Here is a 24986-nt window from a genome sequence, read left to right as displayed (position 1 = left end):
TAATGCCAGCCAAGGAATGGGGGCTTAAGCTCCCAGCCCTATGACAGTGAGGTTAGTAGGAAAGGTGTCCCCATCTGACAATGACACAGGACATACACACAGTTCTGCTCACACTCAGCACTTTATTAATGAGAAAGCTGTGGTCTGGGAAAGGGGAGGCTGGGATGGACAGGACCAGTGCCCATCTCCGGGGATTTTCCTGAACATCTGGCATTCCTCCATGCAGGTTTAGAGGAAACACCTTCATGGATAAAATCCCCAGAGGGCAACGCTGTGACTGCCAAGCAGCAAGGGTAGGAGGGGCACCCTAGGCACAGCTGGGCCCCTGGGACAGCAGGGCTTCGATATCAGGCTCGATGTCGATGGTCAGAAAGCGGCGGCTGTACCTGCGTACGGGAACACCGTCTGGGCCCACCAGGAACTTCTCGAAGTTCCAGGCAACGTCGTTGCGGCACACCGGAGACCAGGTGATGAACTTGGGGTCTGTCATGAGGGCAGTGGCGTCGTCACTGGGCGTGGGCAGAGCCTCCCGAAGGAAGGCGAAGAGCGGATGGGCCTTCTCGCCATTCACCTCGCACTTCTCGAAGAGCATGAAGTTGGGCTCGAACCCGCCGCCTGGTCGTACGTACTTGAGGCAATTCAGGATCTCCTCGTTCTTGGCATTTTCCTGCGGGAGGGGAGAGCAGCTGGGACCCGGGGCTGCGAGGGGAAGGGAAGCCTTCTAACTGCAAACATGAAGTTTCTCCATGAGTCACTAGACTGTGCCTCTCTTGCACAACCCCAGGGTGGACCTCAACCCCAGCCGGGATGAGCGCCGGAGGGAAGCGAGCCCGTGGGCCGCCTCTCCGCCCCCAGGGCGCGCGGCTGCTGGGCCCGGCGGGTCGTCCGCCGGCGCTCCTAATCCCGGTCGCACGCCCACCCCCGCTCCGCCCGGCCCGGCGCACCTGATGCCCAAACTGGTTGCACGGGAAGCCGAGCACGACCAGACCCCGGGGCCCGAGGCGCCGCTGCAGGTCATTCATCTGGGTGTAGTCCCGGACAGTTGTGCCTCAGAGCGACGCCACGTTCTCAATGAGCAGCACCTTGCCCCGCAGGGACCCCAAGTTCACGGGCTCCCCACCGGCCAGCGGGCGCGCAGAGAAGGCGTACACCGAGCGCGGGGCCGCTGCCGCCAGGGCGGCCGCCGAGCGCTGAGCGGCGCACATGGTGTGGGTGCCCAAAAAGACAGGAGAGAGCCGCGGACTAGACGAACAGGGGGTCCGGGAAGCGCCTCCTTTTAACAGGCGGGCGACCGGGGTCATGTGGCTCGGGCACTTTTCCGGCCGCTCCTACCCGCCCCTCCCCCGCTCGGTCCCGCCTCATCCGGCCTCTGTCCTACTGCTGTGGTCCCGCGAGGCTGGAGGGTGCGGTCGGGCCGGATGCGGACACCGCCCAGACCGTGCCGAGGCGCGGACGCATTTGGTCCCGCCCAGGGAGCGCAGCGCCGGCACTGTGGCAATAGCCCGGATTATCCAGCCCAGAGCCCAGGCCGAAGAGGGCTCCGGATTCTTTCTCAATGGTTCTTCAGGGATTGGGGCCCGGCACGGGGAGACTCGCCAGCAACAGAATCGTTCGCTGCCTGTGGCCACACAGCCCTCCCAGCCTATGCCATATTACTGCTCCCCGGGAACGTGCCCTATTGTCAGGTGCAGAGGGAGTTATGACTTGTGATGATGGTGCAGTTAGCAGCAGCTGCTAAGGCAAGTCCTCTGTGTTGACACTTCCTGGTTCTAGGAAGGTTAAGTTGGAGGAGGGTGGGCGATGCTGGGGAGAAAGGGGGCGGGCAGCCAGCTCTTTCTAACCTATTTCCTTGCATTCTGGGGCTGTCCTAGACTGTGTTCTCCTCCTGGCCTCTGGTTTCTCTCCTACTTTTACACCCCCAGTGTGGCACGACCCTTACACAGGTTTTCTGGGGTCACTGCTCAGGCCCTGCTCCAGACCCCTGGAGGGGAGACCAAAAGCATGCAGGGCCAAGGGGACTCAGTCGATTTCAGACCATCCTCAACTTCATCTGGAGCTCAGGCGAGGAAGTAAAAGACACTGAAAATGGACAGGTAGTAAGAAGAGGAAAATATCACACTAAGATTTGTCCAGAAGAATGACTGCTTGGAGTACCCCTCAGTCGGCTGCATTCCCTACCCCACCCCACTCTGAACTTGAATGTGACACAAGATAATCATTTCCACCTCTTTGGGAGGAGCCAGGTTAGTGCCAGCTTTGGGGTAGGGGTGGGCAAGCCGGTACTTTGCCCCCTGAAGGAACCTTCCAAGGTGAGCTAGGCAGAATTCATCCTCCATTCCCAGCCCTGGAGAGAGCCAACACAAACACCAGGATACAGGAAGTTTAGAAAACTGCCTTTATTCTATTAGTAGTTGGAAAAATTAACTGGTACAGAAAAAAAGTTTAGTCAGCTGGAGAGGACAGAGAAACTGTGGGCCATCCAAGAGAACTGGTGGCTCCTCTGGGAGGGAACCTGGATACAGTGAGAAAAAAGAGCACTGTGAACTAGAGCCAGACCCTGCCGTCCAGGTGAGACAGGTTATGCCACCTTCTGAAGTATCTAAGTGCCTCAGGCATAAAACCAAATTCCTATTTACTTAGCCCAGCTCTGGGGAAGGGGGTACTGGAATATGTGGGGCCGAAAAGGGGAGACATGGCCATCTTTTTTCAGAGAAACTGACAAAACGGGAATTTAAAAAATGAATTTTCCATCTGACTTTATTTTCAAATACACTTTCTTTTTTTTAAAAAAACCAATACACTTTCTGTGAGGATGACAAATATCAGTATTAGGAAATCCAATTATACAAAAAATACTACATCTAGTCTGGGGTAGATATATTTATTTTTGGTAACATACATTAAGCGGCACTAATTACACAGTAACTATAAGGTAACTAACATGAAACCACAGAACTGTAACTTTGCCACAGCTGCGTGAACTTGGGCCTTTCTGGCTGAGCACATTTTCAAAAAACTGGATTGCCACCCAGAGCTATGCCAATGAAATCTGTTAAAATGAGTAAAGCTCTGAAGTGGTGACTCACCAGAGTACCTTGGCAGCTGAAAGATGAGAGGCGGACATGTTAGTTATAAAGTAGTTACAGCCTAATTCACAAAAGTTACCAACTGTTTCTCTTTCTAGAAAGAAGCAAGAAGTTAGGAAATCCCTTGAATTAGCGCCTAGTGTGTCAGGTGGGAGTGCAGAGGAGGGCTGTTAGAGCAGTGTCAGAAGGACCCTGGTGGGTCAGGTGGGTTGGACATCATTAATAATCATGGTTGGCTTCTAAATACTGGTAGCAAGATGACTTCTGATTTGTAATCTTAGGTAAATTATAGATAAATGAAAAAGGCCAGTAATCATACACTAAGATTAATAAACAGCACTTCAAAATTAACCGCATGAGGGCCGTGCTTGCAGCAGGGTTTCACAAGACAAGGCACCCAGATTTTTTCTTCCCACGTCTGGCTTGCAGAGCAGCTCTCGTGGCCATTTCAAAAACCTCCCTCACTCCATCTTTGGTCTTTGCTGAACACTCCATGTACCCAAAAGCACCAATCCTGTTTGCCATATCTCTGCCTTCTTCCGGTTTTACTGGCTCCTAGCAAAGAGAAGAGAGCACTTTTAGTTAACAGCGTTACATACATATAGTAAGTAGGTGTAGAATATTCAAATTCAGCTAAAAGACTGCTTTTAAAAAGCTGCCGAACTCCCAGATTTGAGTTCTGTCTTACGACACTCATATGGGGTGACCCCCACCTCCAATATATAAAAAATCCCTGTCAAACACGCTCTTCTCTGGGAAGTAGAGAGAAAAGGAGAGGCCAGAGAAGCCCTAGAGGGTTGAGGGAATCAAGGGCAAATTACTCAAGCTGTTGATCCAGGGTAAGCCCTTGGGTCTTCCTGTAGTTAGCTTCACAGAGGATTGAATGCTCAGGGAAGGAAATAGATCCTGACCTTCACATTCAGACAGAGAAACCTCAGGAGGAGAACCCCCGCAAAAGACCTCAAGGCACTCCTGCAGTGGGGAAGTCCTATCATTGGGCCATCTGGCTTCTCAGAAGCCAAGATGTCACCTCCACCATCACTTTTAAACTTTTTTTTTTTTAATTTTATTATTATTAATTTATTTTTGGCTGTGTTGGGTCTTCGTTTCTGTGCGAGGGCTTTCTCTAGTTGTGGCAAGCGGGGGCCACTCTTCATCGCGGTGCGCGGGCCTCTCACTATCGTGGCCTCTCTTGTTGTGGAGCACAGGCTCCAGACGCGCAGGCTCAGTAGTCGTGGCTCACGGGCTCAGCTGCTCCGCGGCACGTGGGATCTTCCCAGACCAGGGCTCGAACCCGTGTCCCCTGCACTGGCAGGCAGATTCTCAACCACTGCGCCACCAGGGAAGCCCCCACCATCACTTTTATAAAGGCATTAGGGCTCTCTGTTTGGACTCCCTGCCATCAGGATTTCCTGATCCTTCAGTTGCCACCAATTTATCTTTAGCCTCACATATACGAAAGTAATAACTGGAGAGGGCAATCAAGAGCCTGATAAAGTTCCTGAATCTGAAGCACTGACTACTGCTGTGATGGTCCTTTCTCAGGCAGGCAATCTTCGGGGCACAGCACTACCTCACAAGAGAGGTTCCATCTTACAGGACTAGGGAGTTTTAGGGACCCCCTCTGTGCAGGCCCGAGTCAGTGAGGGCCAGATGGACAGAGAGAGGCTTCTGGGACTTTCTCTGAAACAGCCTGGCCTTTGAGGGTTTCTGCTGGGTTCCCTGAACCTCGAACCCAGGCCCCGAGTTTAAGAATGCTACAGGAAGACAGAGCCCTGCCCTAGACCATACCTGCTTCATCTTGGCTAGCTCCCGCCTTGTGTGCTCATCATTTCGAAGATCCTTCTTGTTCCCAACCAGGATGATGGGCACGTTGGGACAGAAATGCTTGACTTCTGGAGTCCATTTTTCTGGGATGTTTTCTGAAAGAAGCAAAATGCACATAATTTGGGGATACATACAATTCTATCTTGAAGAATCTCCAAAAACCCTAGTTAAATTGCAAAAAAACTTCTTGAGAAATATGCCGGACATTTAATGGAATTTCACTAGTTTCAAAACCATGAAAAAGGTAAAATCTAACCCCCCTTCTCTTAAGCACAGAATCACCAGCTTTTCTCAGTCCCACCAAGGAGCTCAGCTCCTCTGGAGGTGGCACCAGGTAAAGGCTCTGGAGGAGCAAAGGATGACTCCACAATGGTGCCACCTGCCCCAAGAAGGAAGGCTCCCCACCAGCCATCCATGTCACTGCTGGCAGATGATTCTGACCACAGCTTACAGAAGGAGTCCCCATTCTGGGGCTATAGCTGGCTCAGGGTTCACATGTTTTCTCTACACCTTACTCATGGGCCCTCAGCATGACCTACCCTTGGGTTACTGGTATTTCAAATGGCTTGAGTGGCTTTTGAAAATGAGTAATAACCAGCTGTAGCTTCTTGCCAATACTGTAGTAATTTAGAAAGGTTCTACGTACACCATGGTGGACAAGTGCCCTGGGTTCAACCTCACACACCCACCACCTTGAGCATCTCAGTGTCAGGGATGACACTATAAAATGGGGTAACAGTAATACCTTACATGAGGCTATTTTAAGTCAATGCGTACAGAATACTTAGTATGATGATCATTCAAATGGTACTGATTGTAATATAACACTATATTTTAGGAGTAAACTGTTCACTCTCTGACTTCAAGACCAAAAGGCAGGAGTTAGAATATAAAAGATGCTCTGCCTTCTGGCTAGAAGGTACAGAAGCTACATGAATAAGGTCAGGAAAACTCATAATTCAACGCTCCACTCTTCAGCACATAAGACAGACACTTGTCTGCTTCCTTCCTCCTTTGCTATAGCGGCTAGAGTCAATCACTAATGTGACAACTTAAAACTCAAAGCCTTATTCTAGAACAAAGGGGTTCCCAGAGAAGTGCAGAGCAATAAAGAGACAAGGGCCAGCATATCTAACAGTGAAGCCAAACAGCCTCAGTACTGAATCTTGCTCTTATCTCTGCACCCTGTGGTCAGTTTTCAGTTCAGGTGCAACAGTGATCACTTTAAAGAGAAGGTGAGATCACATCACTCCTTTGTTCAAACCATCCAAGAGCTCCCATCTCACTCATGATGAAAGGAGAGGTCCACACCATTAACCACATGGCTCTGCAACCCTCGCTCCACTCCCTCTGCTACAGCTACACTGGACTCCTTCCTTCTGCCTGGGAAACTCTTTTGTTGGCTATCTGTGTTGGCCTCCCTCACCTACTTCAGGTCTCTGCTCAGAGGTTTCCTTTTCAGTGAGGTTGCTGACCATCCTATGGTCATCTTCTAAAACAGCATACTACCACGGCCTATTCCATATCCACCTCTATGAATGTTATTTGTAACATTTCTTGCTATCAGATTTACTGTGGTTTTTGCTCTTCTGTCTCCCTTCATCTAGAATATAGGTTCCATAAGCAGGCGCTCAATAATTATTTGCTGAATATATAAAATTATTACTCCAAAAGTCCCCCCCACCCCCTGGAATTCAGGACATATAAACTGAAAAGAATTGCCTCTGTCTTATCTTCACTTTTCATAAATGATTTTAAAACTTAATTTTTTACTTTTTAATTCAGTGATGGCAATCGCCTATGACTGCTCCCACCTCCAAAGTAATCTGATAGCAGGACACATCACTTTACATGGATTTACACTGGGGTGCTTTAGGGGCCATTGGGAATTCCATAAAGCCAGAGAAAAGGAATCCTTATCTAGATCAAGCAAATGAAATTTTGCCCAGAGTCTACTTTTATACGTGAAGTTTTACTGCAACAGAGCCAAGCTCTGTTGTGCTACAACAGCAGAGTTGAGTAGTTGTGGCAAAGTTCAGGAGGTGCAACAGAGAACACATGGCCAACAAAGCCTAAAATATTTACTACTTGGCCTTTTACATAAGTTTGTTGACCCCAGGCCTCAACTAGAATCTAGACTCTAGACCAACTGCCAGTGAGACAGCAGAGGTTCCAAAAAGTAAACTACTGTCACAGGGTTGGCCAGCAACAGGGCTGAAACCTGCACACCAACATTCTGATTGCTGATCAAACTTGTTATCCTACACCTAGACTCAGGGCCATGGTCTAACATCCAACCAGGTAAAAACGAAGTCCAGCATTAGGTTCACATTAGCTTTTCAGTTTCTTGATATAGACGTTTGAGTTCCCAAGACACATTTTACTGGGGCAAACTACCGGTGGACTTCTCTCCTACTCCCTAGCCAAGATAAGAGAACTTTTAAAAGGCCCTTGGCAAAACCAAGCTAATTCAGTCAGCTCAGCAAAGGGGCGCTACCTACCTATCATACTACTGTGGTGACCAGCAGTCTCTCTAGGTATGTTTGTATTTCAGAGAGGGAGATCAATCTCTCTTTGCCTCTTTACTTTCTACCTCTGCTCTCCTCCCTAGGACCTGCCCTCTGGGGGAGAGGATAGCAAAAAACAAGTCATAGTAAACAAACAGAGGTCAAAAGCTGCAGACTTCCTTCGAGACCAGCAGACACAGTCTTAAAAGAAAATGTGAGACTGAAGAAGAGTAACTTTTTTGCTCTGAAGGTACTTTTGTCCCTAAAGGATTATACCTTGGATGAGGTGGCAAAGGGCACACAATCCTCCTCATTCCTATAGGATTTAGGCTAAGTCCATGATGTGTGTGTCTGAGGGGAAGGTGTCACATGGCTCCATTTTCTCTCTAAAGCTCAGCCTCTAGGGGCTTCTAACAGTCCCTCCAAAGGAAGGCAGATTAATTTGAAAACCAAAACTAGAACACAACTGTTAAAAACGAACCAAAGTGAAACAAGAGCAGAGAGCACCCACTCTGTCTCAGTTTTGGGAGATATTGCACAGGGGGCTCAATCTCAGCTTGGCTCCTTGGGCTGCATGACCTTGAGCAAGTGGTTCAAAGTCTCAGAGCACCTCCCCCAGTACTGTCATTAAAGTGAGTACAAGCATGACACAGAAAGGGTCACTCTAACCGTAACTCCCCAGCAACAGCCCAGGCCACCAGCAGGTCCTCAACAGTCATCTGTGTTAATGATAATCTCCTTGGCCCACATGCTGCCCTGTAAAAACAGCACTGCAGCACCAAGCAAGACATTTCGTCATCTTCAGTACAAACCGAAAGCACGTTCTGTTTCAGGCCTTGCTGCCTTGTTTTGCAAAGTGTGAGGTCAGCATCATTCCCTCTTTTTTTGAAGGAAAGCACACGTGGCCAATGGAGCTAGTGGAATGGTCAGGTTCAAGTCTCTATTAGCTAAGACGCTTTATAAAACGGCTAAATAGGGCTTAAAAACATTACCAGGAATCACCAAGTCATCAGTCGGTCTAGATTTTGGGAAGCAGCAGGCTCAATATCAAGTACTGAAAAAAGGTGTGGACACCCAAAAAAAACCTTCCCCAAATCTTAGTCCAAAAAATAGCTTTGGGGAATGCCCTGGTGGTCCAGTGGTTAGGACTCCACGCTTTCACTGCTGAGGGCGCGGGTTCAATGCCCTGGTCGGGGCAAGCTGTGCAGTGCAGCACCACCGCCCCCCCACAACCAAAAAAAGACAAAAAATAGCTTTGTATTCGGAACCCACCTACTTTACAAGGTGGACATGGCAGTCATGGGAGACCTAGGCTGAAAAGGGACTCAGGGCTCAGGCTCTACAGTCCCAAAGCTCTAGGACTCTGGCCACTGATGATTCTTTCTCTGAAACTCATGTCTGCTTTTCAGTCACTTGATGCCCAGAAAGGACCTGAGAAACCAAAGGTCGGCCAGGCACACAGGCAGTGACAAACATCAGGCTGCAGGGCTACTCACCTAAACTATCAGGGCTGTCAATGGAGAAACACATCAGTATAACATCAGTATCCGGGTAGGAGAGAGGCCTCAAGCGATCATAATCTTCCTGCCCAGCTGTGTCCCACAAAGCCAACTCTACCTATGACAGGAAAAATAAACATAAGAGTGCAGGTTAATCCCACCACTTACTTTCAGAAGAAGTGACACTTAACACAGTACCTTCAAATGATAGACTGTCCAAAATAGTAAAATACAGGAGTGTTCACTTTTATTAGAATCAAGCCTGAAGATGGGAAGGGGTATTTAAATTATTTTAGGTTGAAATTTCTCAAAATTGCAAATTTTATAAACAGATGCTAGAATTGAATAAAGTACCTAATTCAAAATGTCAAGTCAAAAATAACTTTGTAGGGACTTCTCTGGTGGCACAGTGGTTAAGAATCCACCTGCCAATGCAGGGGGACACAGGTTCGATCCCTGGTCTGGGAAGATCCCACATGCCGTGGAGCAGCTGAGCCCATGTGCTGCAACTACTGAGCCTGCGCACTAGAGCCCGTGAGCCACAACTACTGAAGCCTGCGTGCCTAGAGCCCGTGCTCTGCAACGAGAAGCCCGCGCACCGCAACGAAGAGTAGCGCCCGCTCGACACAACTAGAGAAAGCCCGTGCACAGCAACGAAGACCCAATGCAACCAAATAAACAAACAAACAAACAAAAAACTCTGTAGCTTATAAGTACTTAATTACAAATAGCATTCTACATAGGAAAGAAAGTGAATGAACAAGAGGGGAAATCAACTGTAAACAACATTCTACTAGGTATACAAGGCAAGAGAGGGAAAAACCAGAACAAGTAACTTTTCCTAATACACTCTCACTCAACCATTTCCTTACTTTGTCTCATCATTCTGCTCCAATGTGGAAACGTGGAAACAAGACTGTATTTGAGTTGATTGGTAAGAAAAGACACCATCCTGGGTGTTAGGCAAGGTCTGAGCTGACAAGAAAGGCCTATGGCTCTGCCTTTACTGCTCAAAAAAATGTCTGAATGGCTGAATGAAAGCATCACATAGGTAGGAGGGTACTCCTTTCACACCTGGGAACCTACTCACTTTCCAGTGGTAGGAGGGCAAACTGATGTCTGGGCTCTGGACATAGCCCCGCTTCCACACTGTCCAGCACTGCAGTCAGCCCTGTCACTTCTTCTTACAGTCACAGTGGATTTTTAACACCCTTTGCTCAGGAGCCCTTTGGGGCCCAAGGAGTTCTCCCTCCAATGCCTAGGACAGCCTTCTATTCCTAACATCTTCAGAGCCCATATTTCAGAGTTTCTAAATATTATTCCTACCTTAAAGTTGATGGCTAATTATCTCTTCCACCTTGAACCTCTGCCCCAGGATGTGTCACTCACAACTTCCACATGTCCCATTGCGCCTCTGTCACGCACACATACCATCAGCTTGGTATAGGAATCTGTGACATACTGATGCCCAATCCTCACAGCTGGTCTGATCTCAGGATGGTACAGTGCATTCAATCTCTGCCAAATCCCACTCCTCTGGCTCCTCCACACCTCATGGGTATTCAGTCAGACACAACAGCCAACTCTGATTGTCTCCTGATAAATGATTTCAGGGTGTCAGGACTGTCTCATGTCAGAATGGGCCTATTTTTGGTAGGCCTATTTCTTGGACCATGATCACCTAGAATTTTGGATGGTTCCCTAGGCTCTGTTAGTGCATACTTTTATGAGAACATTTGCAGGAGGCGCCCTCTCCCATCCTGGGGCTACCGACTTGCTCTAAGGTAGGTAGCTAGACTGTGATACCCTCTTCCAGATCAAGTACCTTTCTTTCAGGGTTTCTCTCCCTGGGTGAAGGGCTCCTCTATTTTGCCAGCGTCAGGCATGTTCAAGGTTGGCAGAGCAAGAAAGATATTCATAGACCATTCCTCAAGGTTTATAAGTCAAAGTTCCTAATTTTCCTTTTCTTTTTTTAAATTAATTAATTAATTTATTTATGGCTGTGTTGGGTCTTCGTTTCTGTGCGAGGGCTTTCTCTAGTTGTGGCAAGCGGGGGCCACTCTTCATCACGGTGTGCGGGCCTCTCACTATCGCGGCCTCTCTTGTTGCGGAGCACAGGCTCCAGACGCGCAGGCTCAGTAATTGTGGCTCACGGGCCCAGTTGCTCCGCGGCATGTGGGATCTTCCCAGACCAGGGCTCGAACCCGTGTCTCCTGCACTGGCAGGCAGATTCTCAACCACTGCGCCACCAGGGAAGCCCCTAAATTTCCTCTTTAAAATATATTTATTTATTTATTTATTTGGCTGCACCAGGTCTCAAGGTTTATAAATCCCTAAATTTCTTTTTATTTCTTAAAAAGTTATTTATTCGTTTGTTTATTTGGCTGTGCTGGGTCTTAGTCGTGGCACGCGGATTCTTTGTTGCCACGTGCAAGATCTTCGTTGGGGCACGTAGGATCTTTTAGTTGCGGCACGTAGGATCTTTTAGTTGCGGCACGTAGGATCTTTTAGTTGTGGCATGCGGGATCTAGTTCCCTGACTAGGGATCCAACCTGGGCCCCCTGCACTGGGAGCGTGGAGTCTTAACCACTGGACCACCAAGGAAGTCCCAAAGTCCCTAAATTTCTTAAAGGTAAGATCCTGGTCATTCCAAGACACCAAGGCACAGATGATGTTTCAAAGACGACAGAAGAGTCATTACTACCCCCAAAACATATATACTGCCACAGGTGGAAAAGACTCTCCCAACTGATGGTCACAGACACATAGCAACCAACAGCTGTCATTCTCTGAATGAGAAGATAAAACCAGCAATATACATTCAAGTAGGCTTTTGAGAAATGTGCTATGAAAATACCAACCTAATCCTGTTTTCCTCAAGCCACTGGGTCTTTCTGTGTATGATGCATGGCAATCTAAATTAGATGAGAGGGCTGTTATGTGACAGCAGGCCCAAAGATCTCAACACATTTTCACCCAGCTTGTCACAATTGGGCCCTGTCTCTACACAAAACCAATCTTCCTATCAGGCCCACAGAAACCCTGTATCATCATGCAGAGAACTGACTGAAAGTTGAATTGGCAACACTGTACTGATGGGCCACCTGCAGGGAAGGACCCAGACAAAGTTCTGTTACGCTGGAATTCATGTGTTTTTTTCATCCATTCTTGACAAGAAGGGTGCCTTGGGGTTCCTAATGGCATGAGAGCAATCGTTGTGGCCCACACGGTAACTGGATAAACTATAAAAGACGGTTCTGAGTACGCTCTTGTTCAGCCCAACTTGTCAAGTGCTTTGGTGCTTCCAAATGCCTTCAGTCACTTCATAGACCCCCGATGTCAGCCGTAAAATAGCTTAAACCACTTTACAAATGAAAGTGGCTCAAAGATTAGGCAGCTTACTCATGGCAATAGAAGTATCAAGATACCCTATGAGGGACCCTAGAATTCTAAGCAGCTGGCCTAATGTGCTTTCCATGCACAGTCCCACAAAATGAGGCTAGGTAATACTGGGACAGAAAGGGATAGCAGGTAAAGCAAGAATATGAGAAGGAAGAAAGGAGACAGAATTGTGGAAGCCAATAAATTAGGTGCTAGCAGCATGAGACATGTGACTGAATGCCTTAAGAGGACTGAGCGTGTTGGAAAAGAGCCCCTTGTTCTAGTTTTCTTTTCAGCTAACCCATCTGCAATGAGAATTTCATTCCTCTTCAAAAGATGTATAGGAATCTGGATAAAATATTATTTTGACAACAAAAGGGAGCAGAAGAGGAAAAAAAAATCTAATTCCAGAAGAGCTTTGCTCCAGTCTTGCTGGTGGGCTTTCAGGGCAGACAGGAGGAAACACTGTCCTCACCACCAGTGACAGGTAATTGAAGCAAATGTAGCAGCCTGTTTATGTTAAAATAAAAAAAACATTAAAAAAATTAAATGTGCCGATGTTGTTTAAATGTCACACTGCTGGTGGTATAGATCAGTACAACCCTTTAGAAGCATAATCAATAAGGACCCGTTGACCTAGTAATCTCAAACTTCAGCACTTAATGAAATACTATGACAGAAAAAAAAGTCCATCCATACAAAGAGGTTCATTTTAGTATGATCCATTTGGCAACAAACTAAATTTCAAATATAAATAAAGCTGGAAAGAACACATGTTCTAAGGCTTCCCCATGTGAAATACATATGAATGTGGACAAAGTCTAGATGGTAAGTTAAAAATGAACAAAACTGAGCTAAAAGGCAGGATGAGAATGGATTTCTCATTCTAACATTTTTGTTATTGTTATATTGCGTACTGAAGAGACAAAAAGGCCTAATTCTCTCCAGGCTCTATGAATAGCCTAACATGCAAAACAGTACCAGTTGTTATGAAAAGTATACTCACCTGCTTTCCGTCCACTTCAATATCTGCCACATAGTTCTCAAACACCGTAGGTACATACACCTCTGGGAACTGGTCCTTGCTAAAGACAATGAGCAAGCAAGTCTTGCCACAGGCTCCATCTCCAACAATCACCAGTTTCTTCCGGATGGCAGCCATTGCTGAAACATAAAAGTGTTGTCTAGAATGCACAAGAAGCTGTAATAGCTTCAGTCTATAGCACACACTTTTCTGACCATGGAGCACATGCTTCTAGTAGCACACCAAAATATAAAATGCTAGTACACCTTTCCATTTGGCACCAAAAAGTCATACCAAAAACCCATAACCAACATTATACTTAATGGTGAACATATTGAAAGCTTTCCCCCAAGATCAGGAACAAGACAAGAAAACCCACTCTTGCCACTTCTAAGGAGGTTCTAGAAATTAGTCAAAAGACAACATAAAAGACATCCAGATTGGAAAAGAAGAAGTAAAATTATCTTAATTTGCAGATGACATAATCTTATATATGGGAAATCCTAAGGAATCCACTAAAAAACTATTAGAACTAATAAATTCAGCAAGGTTGCAGGGTACAAGATCAACATACAAAAATCAATTGTATTTCTATTCCCTAGCAATGAACAAACTGAAAATGAAATTAAGAAAACAATTTCACTTGCAATAGCATCAAAAAGAACAAGATAAGAATAAATTTAACAAAAGAAGTACAAAACATACTCTTGAAAACTTAAAAAAACAATGTTGAGAGAAATTAAAGATCTAAATAAATGGAAAGACATTCATGTCTATGGACTAAAAGACAATATTGTTAAATGGCAATATCCTCCCAAATTAATCTACAGATTCAACACAATCCCTATCAAAATCCCAGCTGGCTTCTTTGCAGAAATTGAACTGATCAGAAAATGCACATGGAAATTCAATGGACCCAGAATGGCCAAAACAATCATAAAAATGAAGAGCAAAGTTGCAGGACTTACACTTCCTGATTTCAAAACTTACTATAAAGGTACAGGGATCAAGACAGTGTTGCACTGTCATAAAGACAGACATATAGGTCTTTGTGCATGTGCGGGGTGAAACAGGAAGGTGAAGATGGCAGCAGCCAGGGCGGGGGTCCTGGGAGTCCGATGGCTGCAAAGGGCAGCCCGAAACGTGGTGCCGATGGGTGCACGGACAGGTATGGTTACTACCTGAAGCTCCCTGACCACTCACAGCAGGAGAGGGATCCATGGTATGACTGGGACGACCCAGACCTGCGGTTGAACTGGGGTGAACCGATGCACTGGGACCTAGACATGTATATCAGGAACCGTGTAGACATGTCCCCCACTCCTGTTTCTTGGAATCTTATGTGTAAGCACCTCTTCAGCTTCGTGGCCTTCATGCTGTTCATGTTTTGGGTAAGGGAGACTTACCCCACCTACCAGCCTGTGGGGCCAAAGCAGTATCCTTACAACAATCTGTATCTGGAACGAGGTGGCAATCCCAACAAAGAACCTAAGTCGGTGTTTCACTATGAGATCTGAGGAGGCTTCATGGGCTTTGTGCCCCCTAGCTGACTCCTTTAATCCTAGAGATTTTACCTTAATGAAGTACCTAATAAAACTTAGTGCTGTGGTAAAAAAAAAAAAAAAAAAAAAAAAGACATGTATAGATCAATAGAGTAGAAGTGAGAATCCAGAAATAATCCCTCACCTTAGGGTCAAACAATTTTCAACGAGGATGCCAAGACAATCCAACAGAGGAAAAACAGCCTTTTCAACAAATGGTGCTGAGACAACTGAATAGATATATACAAAAGAAGAAAATTAGAACTCTACCTCACATCATATACAGAATTAACTCAAGATGGATTACAGACCCAACTCTAAGAGCTAAAACCACAAGAGACATTTTTTAATTAACCAGCAACAACAACAAAAAACACAGTAGGGCTTCCCTGGTGGTGCAGTGGTTAAGAACCTGCCTGCCAATGCAGGGTACATGGGTTCAAGCCCTGGTCCGGGAAGATCCCACATGCTGCAGAGCAAGTAAGCCCATGTGCCACAACTACTGAGCCTGCACTCTAGAGCCCGCGAGCCACAACTACTGAGCCGGCGTGCCACAACTACTGAAGCCCGCGCGCCTAGAGCCCACCTGTGCTCTGCAGCAAAGGGAAGCCACCGCAATGAGAAGCCCAGGCACCGCAACGAAGAGTAGCCCCGCTCACCTCAACTAGAGAAAGCCCGCGTGCAGCAAGACCCAACGCAGACAAAAAAAAAGAAAGAAAAAAAACACAGTAAAATATACATAAAATCTACCACTTAAACAAATCTTAATAACTTTGGTGGCATTACTTACATTCAACACTGTTGTGCAACCATCACCACCATCCATTTCCAGAACTTTTTTCACCTTCCAAAACCTAAGGTCTATATTCATTAAACAATAACTCCCCATTTCCCCTACCTCCCCTCTGGCAACCACCATTCTACTTTCTGCCTCTATGAATTTTACTACTCTAGCTACCTCTTGTAAGTGGAATCATACAGTATTTGTCCTCTTGTGACTGGCTTATTTCACTAAGCATAATGTCTTCGAGGTTTCTTCACTTTGTAGCATGTGTAAGAATTTCCTTTAAGATGGAATAATATTCCATTGTATCAATATGTATATACCACATCTTATTTATTCATTCATCTGCTGACACTTGGGTTGCTTCCACCTTTTGGTTATTGTGAATAATATATTTATCACAATATCCTGTGGATAGTATATTCACAAATATATCCATCACCAGGAACCAAAGAAAAAAGATAAATTGGACTTCATAAAATTTTTTTAAACTTTTGTGGTTAAAGAGATAGCATCAATAAAATGAGAAGACAACCCACAGAATAGGAGCAATGTTTGCAAATAACATATCTGATAAGGGACTTGTATCTAGAATACATAAAAAACTCTTACAACTGAACAACAAAAAAAGCAGCTTATTAGGTTGGTAGTCTGGCTCTCAGGGTCTCTCGTTGCAGTCAAGGTTGATTTGGACCCAGAATATATAAAGAACTCCTACAACTCAATAATAACTAGACAAACAATCCAATTTAAAAATGGGCAAAGGGGACTTTCCTGGTGGCACACTGGTTACGAATCTGCCTGCCAATGCAAGGGACACGGGTTCAAGCCCTGGTCCAGGAAGATCCCACGTGCCTCAGAGCAACTAAGCCCGTACGTCACAACTACTGAAGCCCGCGTGCCTAGAGCCCATGCTTCGGAACAAGAGAAGCCACTGCAATGAGAAGCCCACGCACCACAATGAAGAGCAGCTTGATGCAACTAGAGAAAGCCTGCACGCAGCAACGAAGACCCAATGCAGAAATAAATTAATTAATTAATTTTAAAAAATGAGCAAAGGATCCGACTAGATCTATGACCCAGCAATTCTACTCCAAGAGAAATGGAAACATGTGTCCACACAAAAACTTTACATGAATGTTCACAGCAGCATTATTCATCATCATCAAAAAGTAGAAACAAACCAAATGTCTAACAACTGATGAATGGATAAAATGTGGTTTATCTACACAATGGAATATTATTCAGCAATAAAGTGTGTGTGGGGGGAATACTAATACATGCTACAACATGGATGAACCTTGAAAACATTACAATTTGTGAAAGAAGCTAGCTACAAAGAACCACGTATTGTGTAATTCCATTTATATGAAATGTCCAGAATGGGCAAATGCAGAGATAGAAAGTAGACTGGTGATTGCCAGGGGAAGGGAGTTGGAGGAGGGAGGAATAGGGAATGACTACCAAGGGAATAGAGGAGTTTCTTTATAGGGTGATGAAATTTTTCCAAAATCATTCTCAGATGATTGCACAACTCCATGAATATTCTATATACAACTGAACTGTACACTTTAAATGGGTGAATTGTAAGGTATGTGGATATTTAATAAAGCTGTTAATAAAAAAGAAAAGAAAAGCAAAGCAAAGCATGAAGACTCCCTCCATTTGGCACAGACTAGTGGTCAACCCCAATTCCCACCATTACCTCTTAGAACAGCACTCCAATTTTTAGTTGTGTACTTTGTTGCCCAGCTAAAAGACTACATTTCTTAGCTTCCCTTATATTAGGTATGGCCATGTACAAAGTTCTAGACCCTGAAATGTAATCAGTATTTTGTGGGACTTCCAGGAAGTCTTCCTTAAAGTTGAAGTCTCATGCCCTTCTCACCCCCTTCCTCCTTCCTGCTGCTTAAATCTGGAGTCAGGGCTGTTTAGAAAAAGTCGTCCTAGAATATGAAGATGAGTGCCACACCCTGGAGTTGGAGGAATAAAGGGTAGAAGGAGCCTAGGTCCCAGATATCTTGAGAGCCACCATCTCAGCCCAACTGCCTACTTCCACACTTCTTTTATGTGAAGGAAAAATAACTGTCTTGTTTAAGGTAGTATTTTTCAGGTCCCCATTACCTATAGTCAAACTAATCCTCAACAATACATACTCACTGACAAAATCATGTTGTCTGAAGGGAATGTTTCTCAAACTGGAGTGGGTGAGACAATCCATTGGGGTACATGAAGGAAGCATTAGAAACTAAATTTTTTAGTCTAGAAAACATAAGAAATTTAGCTTTAAAATTAAATACACACACACACACACACAAATTAAATACACATAAACTCATAAGCGTAAGGTTCCATAATGGGAAGGGCTGACGTTGCCATCATTTGTGAGTTCTCAGAACATCTGCAGTATACTGCAGTCAATATGTGCCTGGCTAAGAATATACACAGATATTATGAAATTTTAACCAACCCACAATATTATCTAGTAATTTTTAAAGACTTTTTATTTTCTGCAAAAAAGCAAATTGAGGATTATGGATAATACTAATAATGAAAGCACAATAATTAGCATATACATAAAGGGAAAATGTGCTCAATACAATTCTTTAAACAACAGGACCACGCAATCAGACAGTACCGTATAGAGACCAGCCCTTTAAGTTATAGTTCAGCACTCTGGCCATCCATTCAGCTTCTGTATCCCTCCCTCAATTTTTGCTTTGGATTCCTAATAAATATGGGACCCACTTCAAGGCCCTATACTTGGTTCACTTGTGTTTTGTCTTCCAACCAGACTGCAAGTCACCTCAGAGCAAATGACGTATCTTAAATTTCTTTGCAGCCCTATGTGGTTCAGTACCTTAGTGGACATGTAGTAGGTATTAAGTAAATCCAAAAACAAAACAAAAAAAATTTTTTTAATGAGAAAGGAGAGATAGATTACCTCATTTTCAGTCTCCTATGAAATAATCCAGGGCATAGACACTAATGAATTTACCTCTTTAAAAGTCCTTCCTCTATGTTCAGTCTGACTGCTAACATCTTGAAAGGATTCACAAACCATTTTCTACTTTTTCTCATGCTCTCAAATTCATGCCAAGACTTTATATACTTTACCCATCTCCTCAGGCCTAACTTGGTACTGGTTTATGCCCAAAGTCAAGGAACCAGGACCTTCCAGGATGCAAACAAAATGCATCAGGAACTTCCCTGGTTCAAAAAAAGGCTGCTATCTTTGAATAGCATCCTTCCTAGAAAGCACTCAATTCTCAAGAAATAATTCCTCTAAATCTAATGTGGTTAAGGACACACACAATGAAAATGCCAGGGAGCAACCAAAAAGGCTCTTGAAAATTTTCCCTGGGGAACATTTTGCCCAGGAAAAGTACAAAACCATTCAGCTTCTACTGATGACAAAGACAGAAATCACAAGTGATTATGGGACAAAATGAAAATGAAAGCCTACAATTACAAGGTAATTTCTGGGATGCTAGGAGTCTGGCAATACAACCAGAGTTGTTGACGAGATGTGAAAAGTACAAACATCAGAAAATGAAACTCGCTAATTTTTCCTGAAATGACCCAGGAATTTTTTCTTTCACTCTAGTATCTTTCCTTTCCACTTTGTTATAATCCAGTATCTTTTAAAGTACATGGCTTGCCAGCTTGAGAAAGGAAATCACACTGAGCTCTCTGCAGTCTATCTGCCAGATGTATCATTTTCTATTTCTAGACTCTGAATTGTTTCAGATATAATTCTTAAGAGCTTTGAGTAGAGGTTTATTTTTCCAGTAACAGTCAGTTATATCTATTTAAGTTACCTGTAATAGTATGCAAGTGACTGTATATTTCTTTTAAAAGTTCTTTATTATTATCCTCAGTCCAAAACCTTCAGCATAAGTTACTGTGTAACCCTCACTCAAGTCGAAAGGAGCTCTCTCATGGTGCTAAAAGGGCACAGAAAGTACCCACTCCGAGTTTATGTTCTCTGCATCACAAAACCAGCCTTTCCTCAAATCTCAAAAAACAATGTGTTCTGGCTGTGAACCAAATATCAGCAAATTACATCAAGCAGTTACTGTTAACAAAAAAAACAAGACAATCAAGACTGCAATATATTTCCCATCCATATGTAAATAGAAATGTGTGCCCAAGAAAAGCAACTGAGAGGCTACATGCAGTGTCCCATGTAATCCCACACTTGGTACTCAACAGTCACAAGGGCAGATAGCTCAGTGACTCTCAGGAGCCCACACCATAGCCCTCCAGTGCAGCACCCCTTTACAGGAGGTATGTGGAATCTCTGCCATCTCTTACAGGGTCTGGCATTATGAGAGGCACTCAGTGAAGAGCAGTTACTACTACTAGGATCTCTCTTGCCCAGGCCTAACCTTAGGTCCTCTAGCACCTTTCAATTCATACACTATTGCCACCTGTGGTATCCCACATCCCTTTCATCTCTCCTGTCTACTGGCTCCTTCTTTCAGTCTACAATAAAGTGCAGGGTGCCCTATTCTAAAACAAGAAATCTCCACATCCGTGCTTTCCTCTACTAACCTTCCTCTCTCTGGTCTGTTTCAAAGAAAAGGTACAAATTCCTGCTTGCTTCATACCCACTCACTTGCTTAAATTCTTCCAATCTGCATTCTGCCCAAATTTCTACTGAAACTTCCTCAAAAGTCACTAATGACCTACCTTCACAAAATCCAGTCCTCATTCTCCTTGATATTTTTTTACCACCTTACCTTCCTATCCTTGGACCTCCTTGACAAAATATGCTGACGTGCTGATCTCTTAAGTCTTCCATCTCCCTAGCTACAGCCTCCACACCTAACGACTCCCTTCAAGATTGTTTTTTTCCCTCACTCTCCTAGTACTCTACCTATCTCTGGGAGTTTCAGTTCTTCAAATATTACTTTTATGCACATGATTCTCAAATCTCTATCTCTGACCCAGTCCCTGTTCTCAAACTCCTGACACACCTGAACTCTGTGCTCTGCTTGCATATCAAATTCAACGTCTCCAAGACATCATCCCAACTTCTGTCAAGTCTCTTCCCAGTTCCCCCAATCTTGGTGACAAAAACAAAATTACACTCCTAACACACTCAACTCACTGTAGAAACCCTGAGGTTAAAAGACTCTTTTACTTCCTTTGTTCTTCACAGTATGACTACTGTCAAGTTCTGGAGAATTCTACCCCTTCACGGGTCTCACTTCCACCACTAACACTTCCCCTTGCATTCCTACATTGTTTTCAGTTCAAGTCCTCAGTACTCCCTACCTGGAAAAAAGCAAAAATCCAACTGGTTTCCTCACTTCCCTTCTATCCTGCCTGTTGCAGCCAAATCGTCCATTCCTATGCCTGGGCTTCAGCCCATCAGTCTTTGCTCAAAGGCCTTTAGAAGGTCAATGCCAAAATCAGGTCAAGACACATCAGCCTTAACCTCTACGACCCTCTGAAATTCTAACAGCAACCTATTTTATCTTCACAACTTCTCTCCATTCCTTATACACCTGGTTCTGTTAACTGGCCTTGTAAAATTCCTCGACCTCAGCTCAAAGCAATGCCTCCTTTGGAAAATGTTTTCCTTTCCCCAGAAAAGAACAACTCACCTGTCCATCTCAACTACCACCTTCTGTTTCAAAGCCTATTTCTGGTCCTACGGCTTCCACTCCCAAAAATGAGATGCTGCCTAAAAGTGGGGCTTTGGACTGCTCTTGGTTCTTATACGTATCAGTTCAACCACTTTTACCAGGCATTCTACTCTATGTGAGAGATGTGGCAGTTTATTTCTCTGTGCTTGACTCATATCCATTCCTGGGGTTTAAGTTCCTCCAGGACAGGGACTATGCTTCTGGCTTGGCCTATCCCTTGGAACTGTACTCCCAGCTGCATTAATGTGGCAAGGATACACTGAATGGGATCCATGTACAGAGGAATAAAAGTCTAAAGAAGGGGTATGTTTCCCCAAAATACTGATGAAAAACCTACAGTCTCAGAAAACTGAAATTCCACTCAAACTACCACAGGTCAAGCACTAAAATACTGAAAAAGACTTAGTGTGTAATACTAACTGGACCTGGACATGTGCTGTACTCAGTAGAGAATTTCAATGACATTCCTTTGAAAAACAGACTACCAAAGTATATCAACTGAAGCTACTTCTGCCTGACTTACCACGGATGTTTTTAGAGTCTCAACATTGCAGCTTCCCCTCTGGTCTGATATACCATATATAATGTTTGCTATCTGCCTTTCAAAAGCCCCCAATTTTAAGTACATACTTCCTACCATCACTGTATTGCAATTGGATCCTTCACATCTGAAAACATCCCTGTAAAATGCTGTTAGAAAGCCAGGTAGCACCACAGCAAAGATACATGCTCTTAGTGACTACTCTTCACAGGCGGACAGTGTGCCAAGTATACTGGGCCCAGCCCTGCCCCCTGATTTTCAAGGCCAAGAAAATTCCCAGGATGGGAACAATGGCATTATCAGCGGCTGCTACAACCTCTCAAAATCAATCACAACGATGACAAATTAAGGTGCCCTTAGATGTGGATGGAACCTACCTTGCCCCTGTTGCTTTGCTTTTGGGGTTTTTTGGTCGCGCCGCACAGCTTGCGGGATCTTAGTTCCCCGACCAGGGATCGAACCTGGGGCCCTGGCAGTGAGAGCGCTGAGTCCTAACCACTGGACTGCCAGGGAACTCCCCTGTTGCTTTGCTCTGATGTCAGTTACTATTCTATAGGCAACATGAAAGCCCCACAGTCTTCCTGGTATAGTCTCATTCACAAAGTTACTGATGACCACACCAAAAAAGTCAGAAAGACCTTCTAACTCTGTGTCCAGAATGCTTTAAGCTATAGCAATAGGGTGAACTCAACAAGGCCACATGGGTGGCTGTCTGTGGCTGGCATTCAATGATCTAGTGGTTAAAGCATAAAATACAATAAAGAATTACTAATTGTTATTTAAAGGTTTCTATTAGAAAGCAGGAACTTTTGTTTTATTTGTTCAAAGACTCGAAACTTATCAAAGGTTGGAGCTCAGTACAGGACTGGCCCTGCTGCTAAGCAGCAGTGCTGGGAGTGAATGGCAAGAGGTCACCCTTCTGGAAAACACCACCTTCCTTCCATAAGAGGAAATAAGGGCTGCCTGGACATAAACATCCTCCCTGAACAGCACTGAGGACAGAAGGCAAGAACATCTTTTTTGTGATGTGCAAATCCTGGATGACATAGTCATAAGTACTTGGAGCAATGCCCCTTTCAAGGGTGATTCTTCTGCTGGCATTGATGATGAAGCACTTTCCGAGGCATATACCTCACCGGCCCCATCAGAGGCTTGGGTTTTTGGAGGACAACCACTGATACACTTCACTGCCACATCTGAGAGTGATGCCTACTGCTAATCACAGGCTCCTTGTGGCTCTCAACTCCATTTCTGCCTAACCCTATTACCTGACATACAACTCCTTCAAAAAACACACTATGCTAATCATTCTTCTGGTTCTCTCTTTAATGATACAAATCGTGTCATAAGTTTCAAAATATGCTATACTATAACAGATCTTAAACTGCGTGGACCTTGATCAGCCACCATGACAACTTACACTGGTATATCACAATGTACCTGTTACACATTTGATAGGAAATGATTTGATCCTGAACTTCTCCAAAGGCAGGTTTAATTATCATTCATTTTACTAATGAGAAAAGAAGCTTAGAGTTACTATATTTTACTGAGTATAAGGCCAGTATGTTATTAAAATACATTTTCAAACTGAAAAACTGTTCTAGCATGTAAGGTACACAGTTCTAAAACTTCCATTATTTAGAGGGGATGCTGAAATGTAACTTGTGCAATTGGGATAGACAACAAAGGATTTACTCATTGCCAAAGAGCCCTACAAATCAACCAAACTCCATTAGCCTAAATTTCTGCCAGTAAACAGATAAAATAGGCCAGGTCTACTAAGCAAACATGTCATGGAAGCCCTGTGCCCACTGACACACAATGAAAGGCATGTGATGTCCAACTGGTCAGGGGGCAAGGGGATGGGGGAACATGACACATATGAAAAGACGTTATTCTACAGTGTGTTATATGTATATTATACAGCGGATGTATACACACATATAGAATCTTTCTTAAAAAATATTTCAATTGAAGTATAATTCACAGGACTTCCCTGGTGGCCCAGTGGTTAAAATCCACCTGCCAATGCAGGGGACACAGGTTCGAGCCCTGGTCCTGAAGATCCCACATGCTGTGGAGCAACTAAGCCCGTGTGCCACAACTACTGAGCCTGCGCTCTAGAGCCCGCGAGCCACAACTACTGAGCCCGCGAGCCACAGCTACTGAAGCCCACGTGCCTAGAGCCTGTGCTCTGCAACAAGAGAAGCTACCACAATGAGAAGCCCATGTATGGAAACGAAGAGTAGCCCCCGCTTGCAGCAACTAGAGAAAGCCCACGCACAGCAACGAAGACCCAACGCAGCCAAAAATTTTTTTAATAAATAAATTAATTAAAAAAAGAATCTGCCTTCCAATGTAGGGGATGTGGGTTTGAGCCCTGGTTGGGGAACTAAGATCCCACATGCTGCAGGGCAACTAAGCCTGCGTGCTCTAGAGCCCACACACCACAACGGAAGATCCCACATGCCACAACTAAAGACCTGATGCAGCCAAATAAATAAATATTAAAAAAAAAAAAAAAGAAATATAATTCACATACGATACAATTTATCCATTTAAAGTATACAATTCTGGGGATCTCAGTACATAATGATTATAGTTAATGATACTGTATCATATACTTGAAAGTTGCTAAGGAAGTAAATCTTAAATGTTCTCACCACAAAAAAAAGAAATGGTAATTATGTGACGTGATGCAGGTGTTAGCTAATGCTTTGGTGGTAATCACTTTGCGATATAAGTGTATCTAACACTTTGTACATACTTGCACAATACTATATGTCAATTATATCTCAATAAAGCTGGGAAAAGAGGTATACAATTCAATGGTTTTTGGCATACTGCATTATTTTTAGAAGTTGTGATACTATATAACAAAATTTGCCATTTTAACCATTTTTGTGTATAACTGTGATATTATGATATATATTTATAACAAGAAATATATATATATATTTCTTATTTGGTCTTCATCCCAGCTCCTGGCACACAGCTCCTAAAACCTTAGTAATTTCCTAAGCGATATGAGCAATGGAGAGTTATTTGTTATAATATTTGGTCTTTTGGCCTCAAATAGCTCCAGTGTAATCAGGGTGAAGAGTGTCTTGTTATTCATAACAAGCTCTTTTCAACC

The 24986-nt window shown here is 44.3% G+C and overlaps 2 protein-coding genes and 1 pseudogene across 5 annotated transcripts in view; 1 reads left to right on the top strand and 2 right to left on the bottom strand.

Annotated features, from left to right (window-relative positions):
• Positions 1–102: 102 nt before the first annotated feature.
• GPX1 (glutathione peroxidase 1) lies at positions 103–1351 on the bottom strand. Its single transcript, XM_082348040.1, has 2 exons — positions 945–1351; positions 103–667 (listed from the first exon to the last, which is right to left on the bottom strand). The coding sequence occupies exons 1-2, from the start codon at positions 1299–1301 to the stop codon at positions 308–310; spliced, it is 717 nt and encodes a 238-aa protein (XP_082204166.1). The 5' UTR covers positions 1302–1351; the 3' UTR covers positions 103–307.
• A 1030-nt stretch (positions 1352–2381) lies between these two features.
• Positions 2382–24986, bottom strand: part of RHOA (ras homolog family member A) — a 53902-nt gene continuing 31297 nt past the window's right edge. For 2 of the 3 annotated variants that reach the window (XM_082348048.1, XM_082348049.1), the window contains 5 exons: positions 15011–15095; positions 13307–13464; positions 8917–9037; positions 4878–5008; positions 2382–3641 (listed from right to left, as the gene is read on the bottom strand). In XM_082348048.1, coding sequence (XP_082204174.1) covers positions 3468–3641; positions 4878–5008; positions 8917–9037; positions 13307–13462 — 582 coding nt within the window. In that variant the 5' untranslated portion in view covers positions 13463–13464; positions 15011–15095 and the 3' untranslated portion in view covers positions 2382–3467. The remainder of the gene's footprint in view (positions 3642–4877; positions 5009–8916; positions 9038–13306; positions 13465–15010; positions 15096–24986) is intronic. The other variant, XM_082348047.1, reaches the window with a different exon arrangement.
• Positions 13471–14998, top strand: LOC309608326 (NADH dehydrogenase [ubiquinone] 1 beta subcomplex subunit 8, mitochondrial pseudogene; annotated as a pseudogene). Its single transcript has one exon. The product of its transcript is annotated as an NADH dehydrogenase [ubiquinone] 1 beta subcomplex subunit 8, mitochondrial pseudogene (transcript).

The sequence above is a fragment of the Balaenoptera borealis genome (assembly GCF_965194805.1).
Source record: "Balaenoptera borealis genome assembly, chromosome: 12".
Taxonomy (NCBI): Eukaryota; Metazoa; Chordata; class Mammalia; order Artiodactyla; family Balaenopteridae; genus Balaenoptera; species Balaenoptera borealis.
This window is presented reverse-complemented; position numbering and strand designations above follow the sequence as displayed.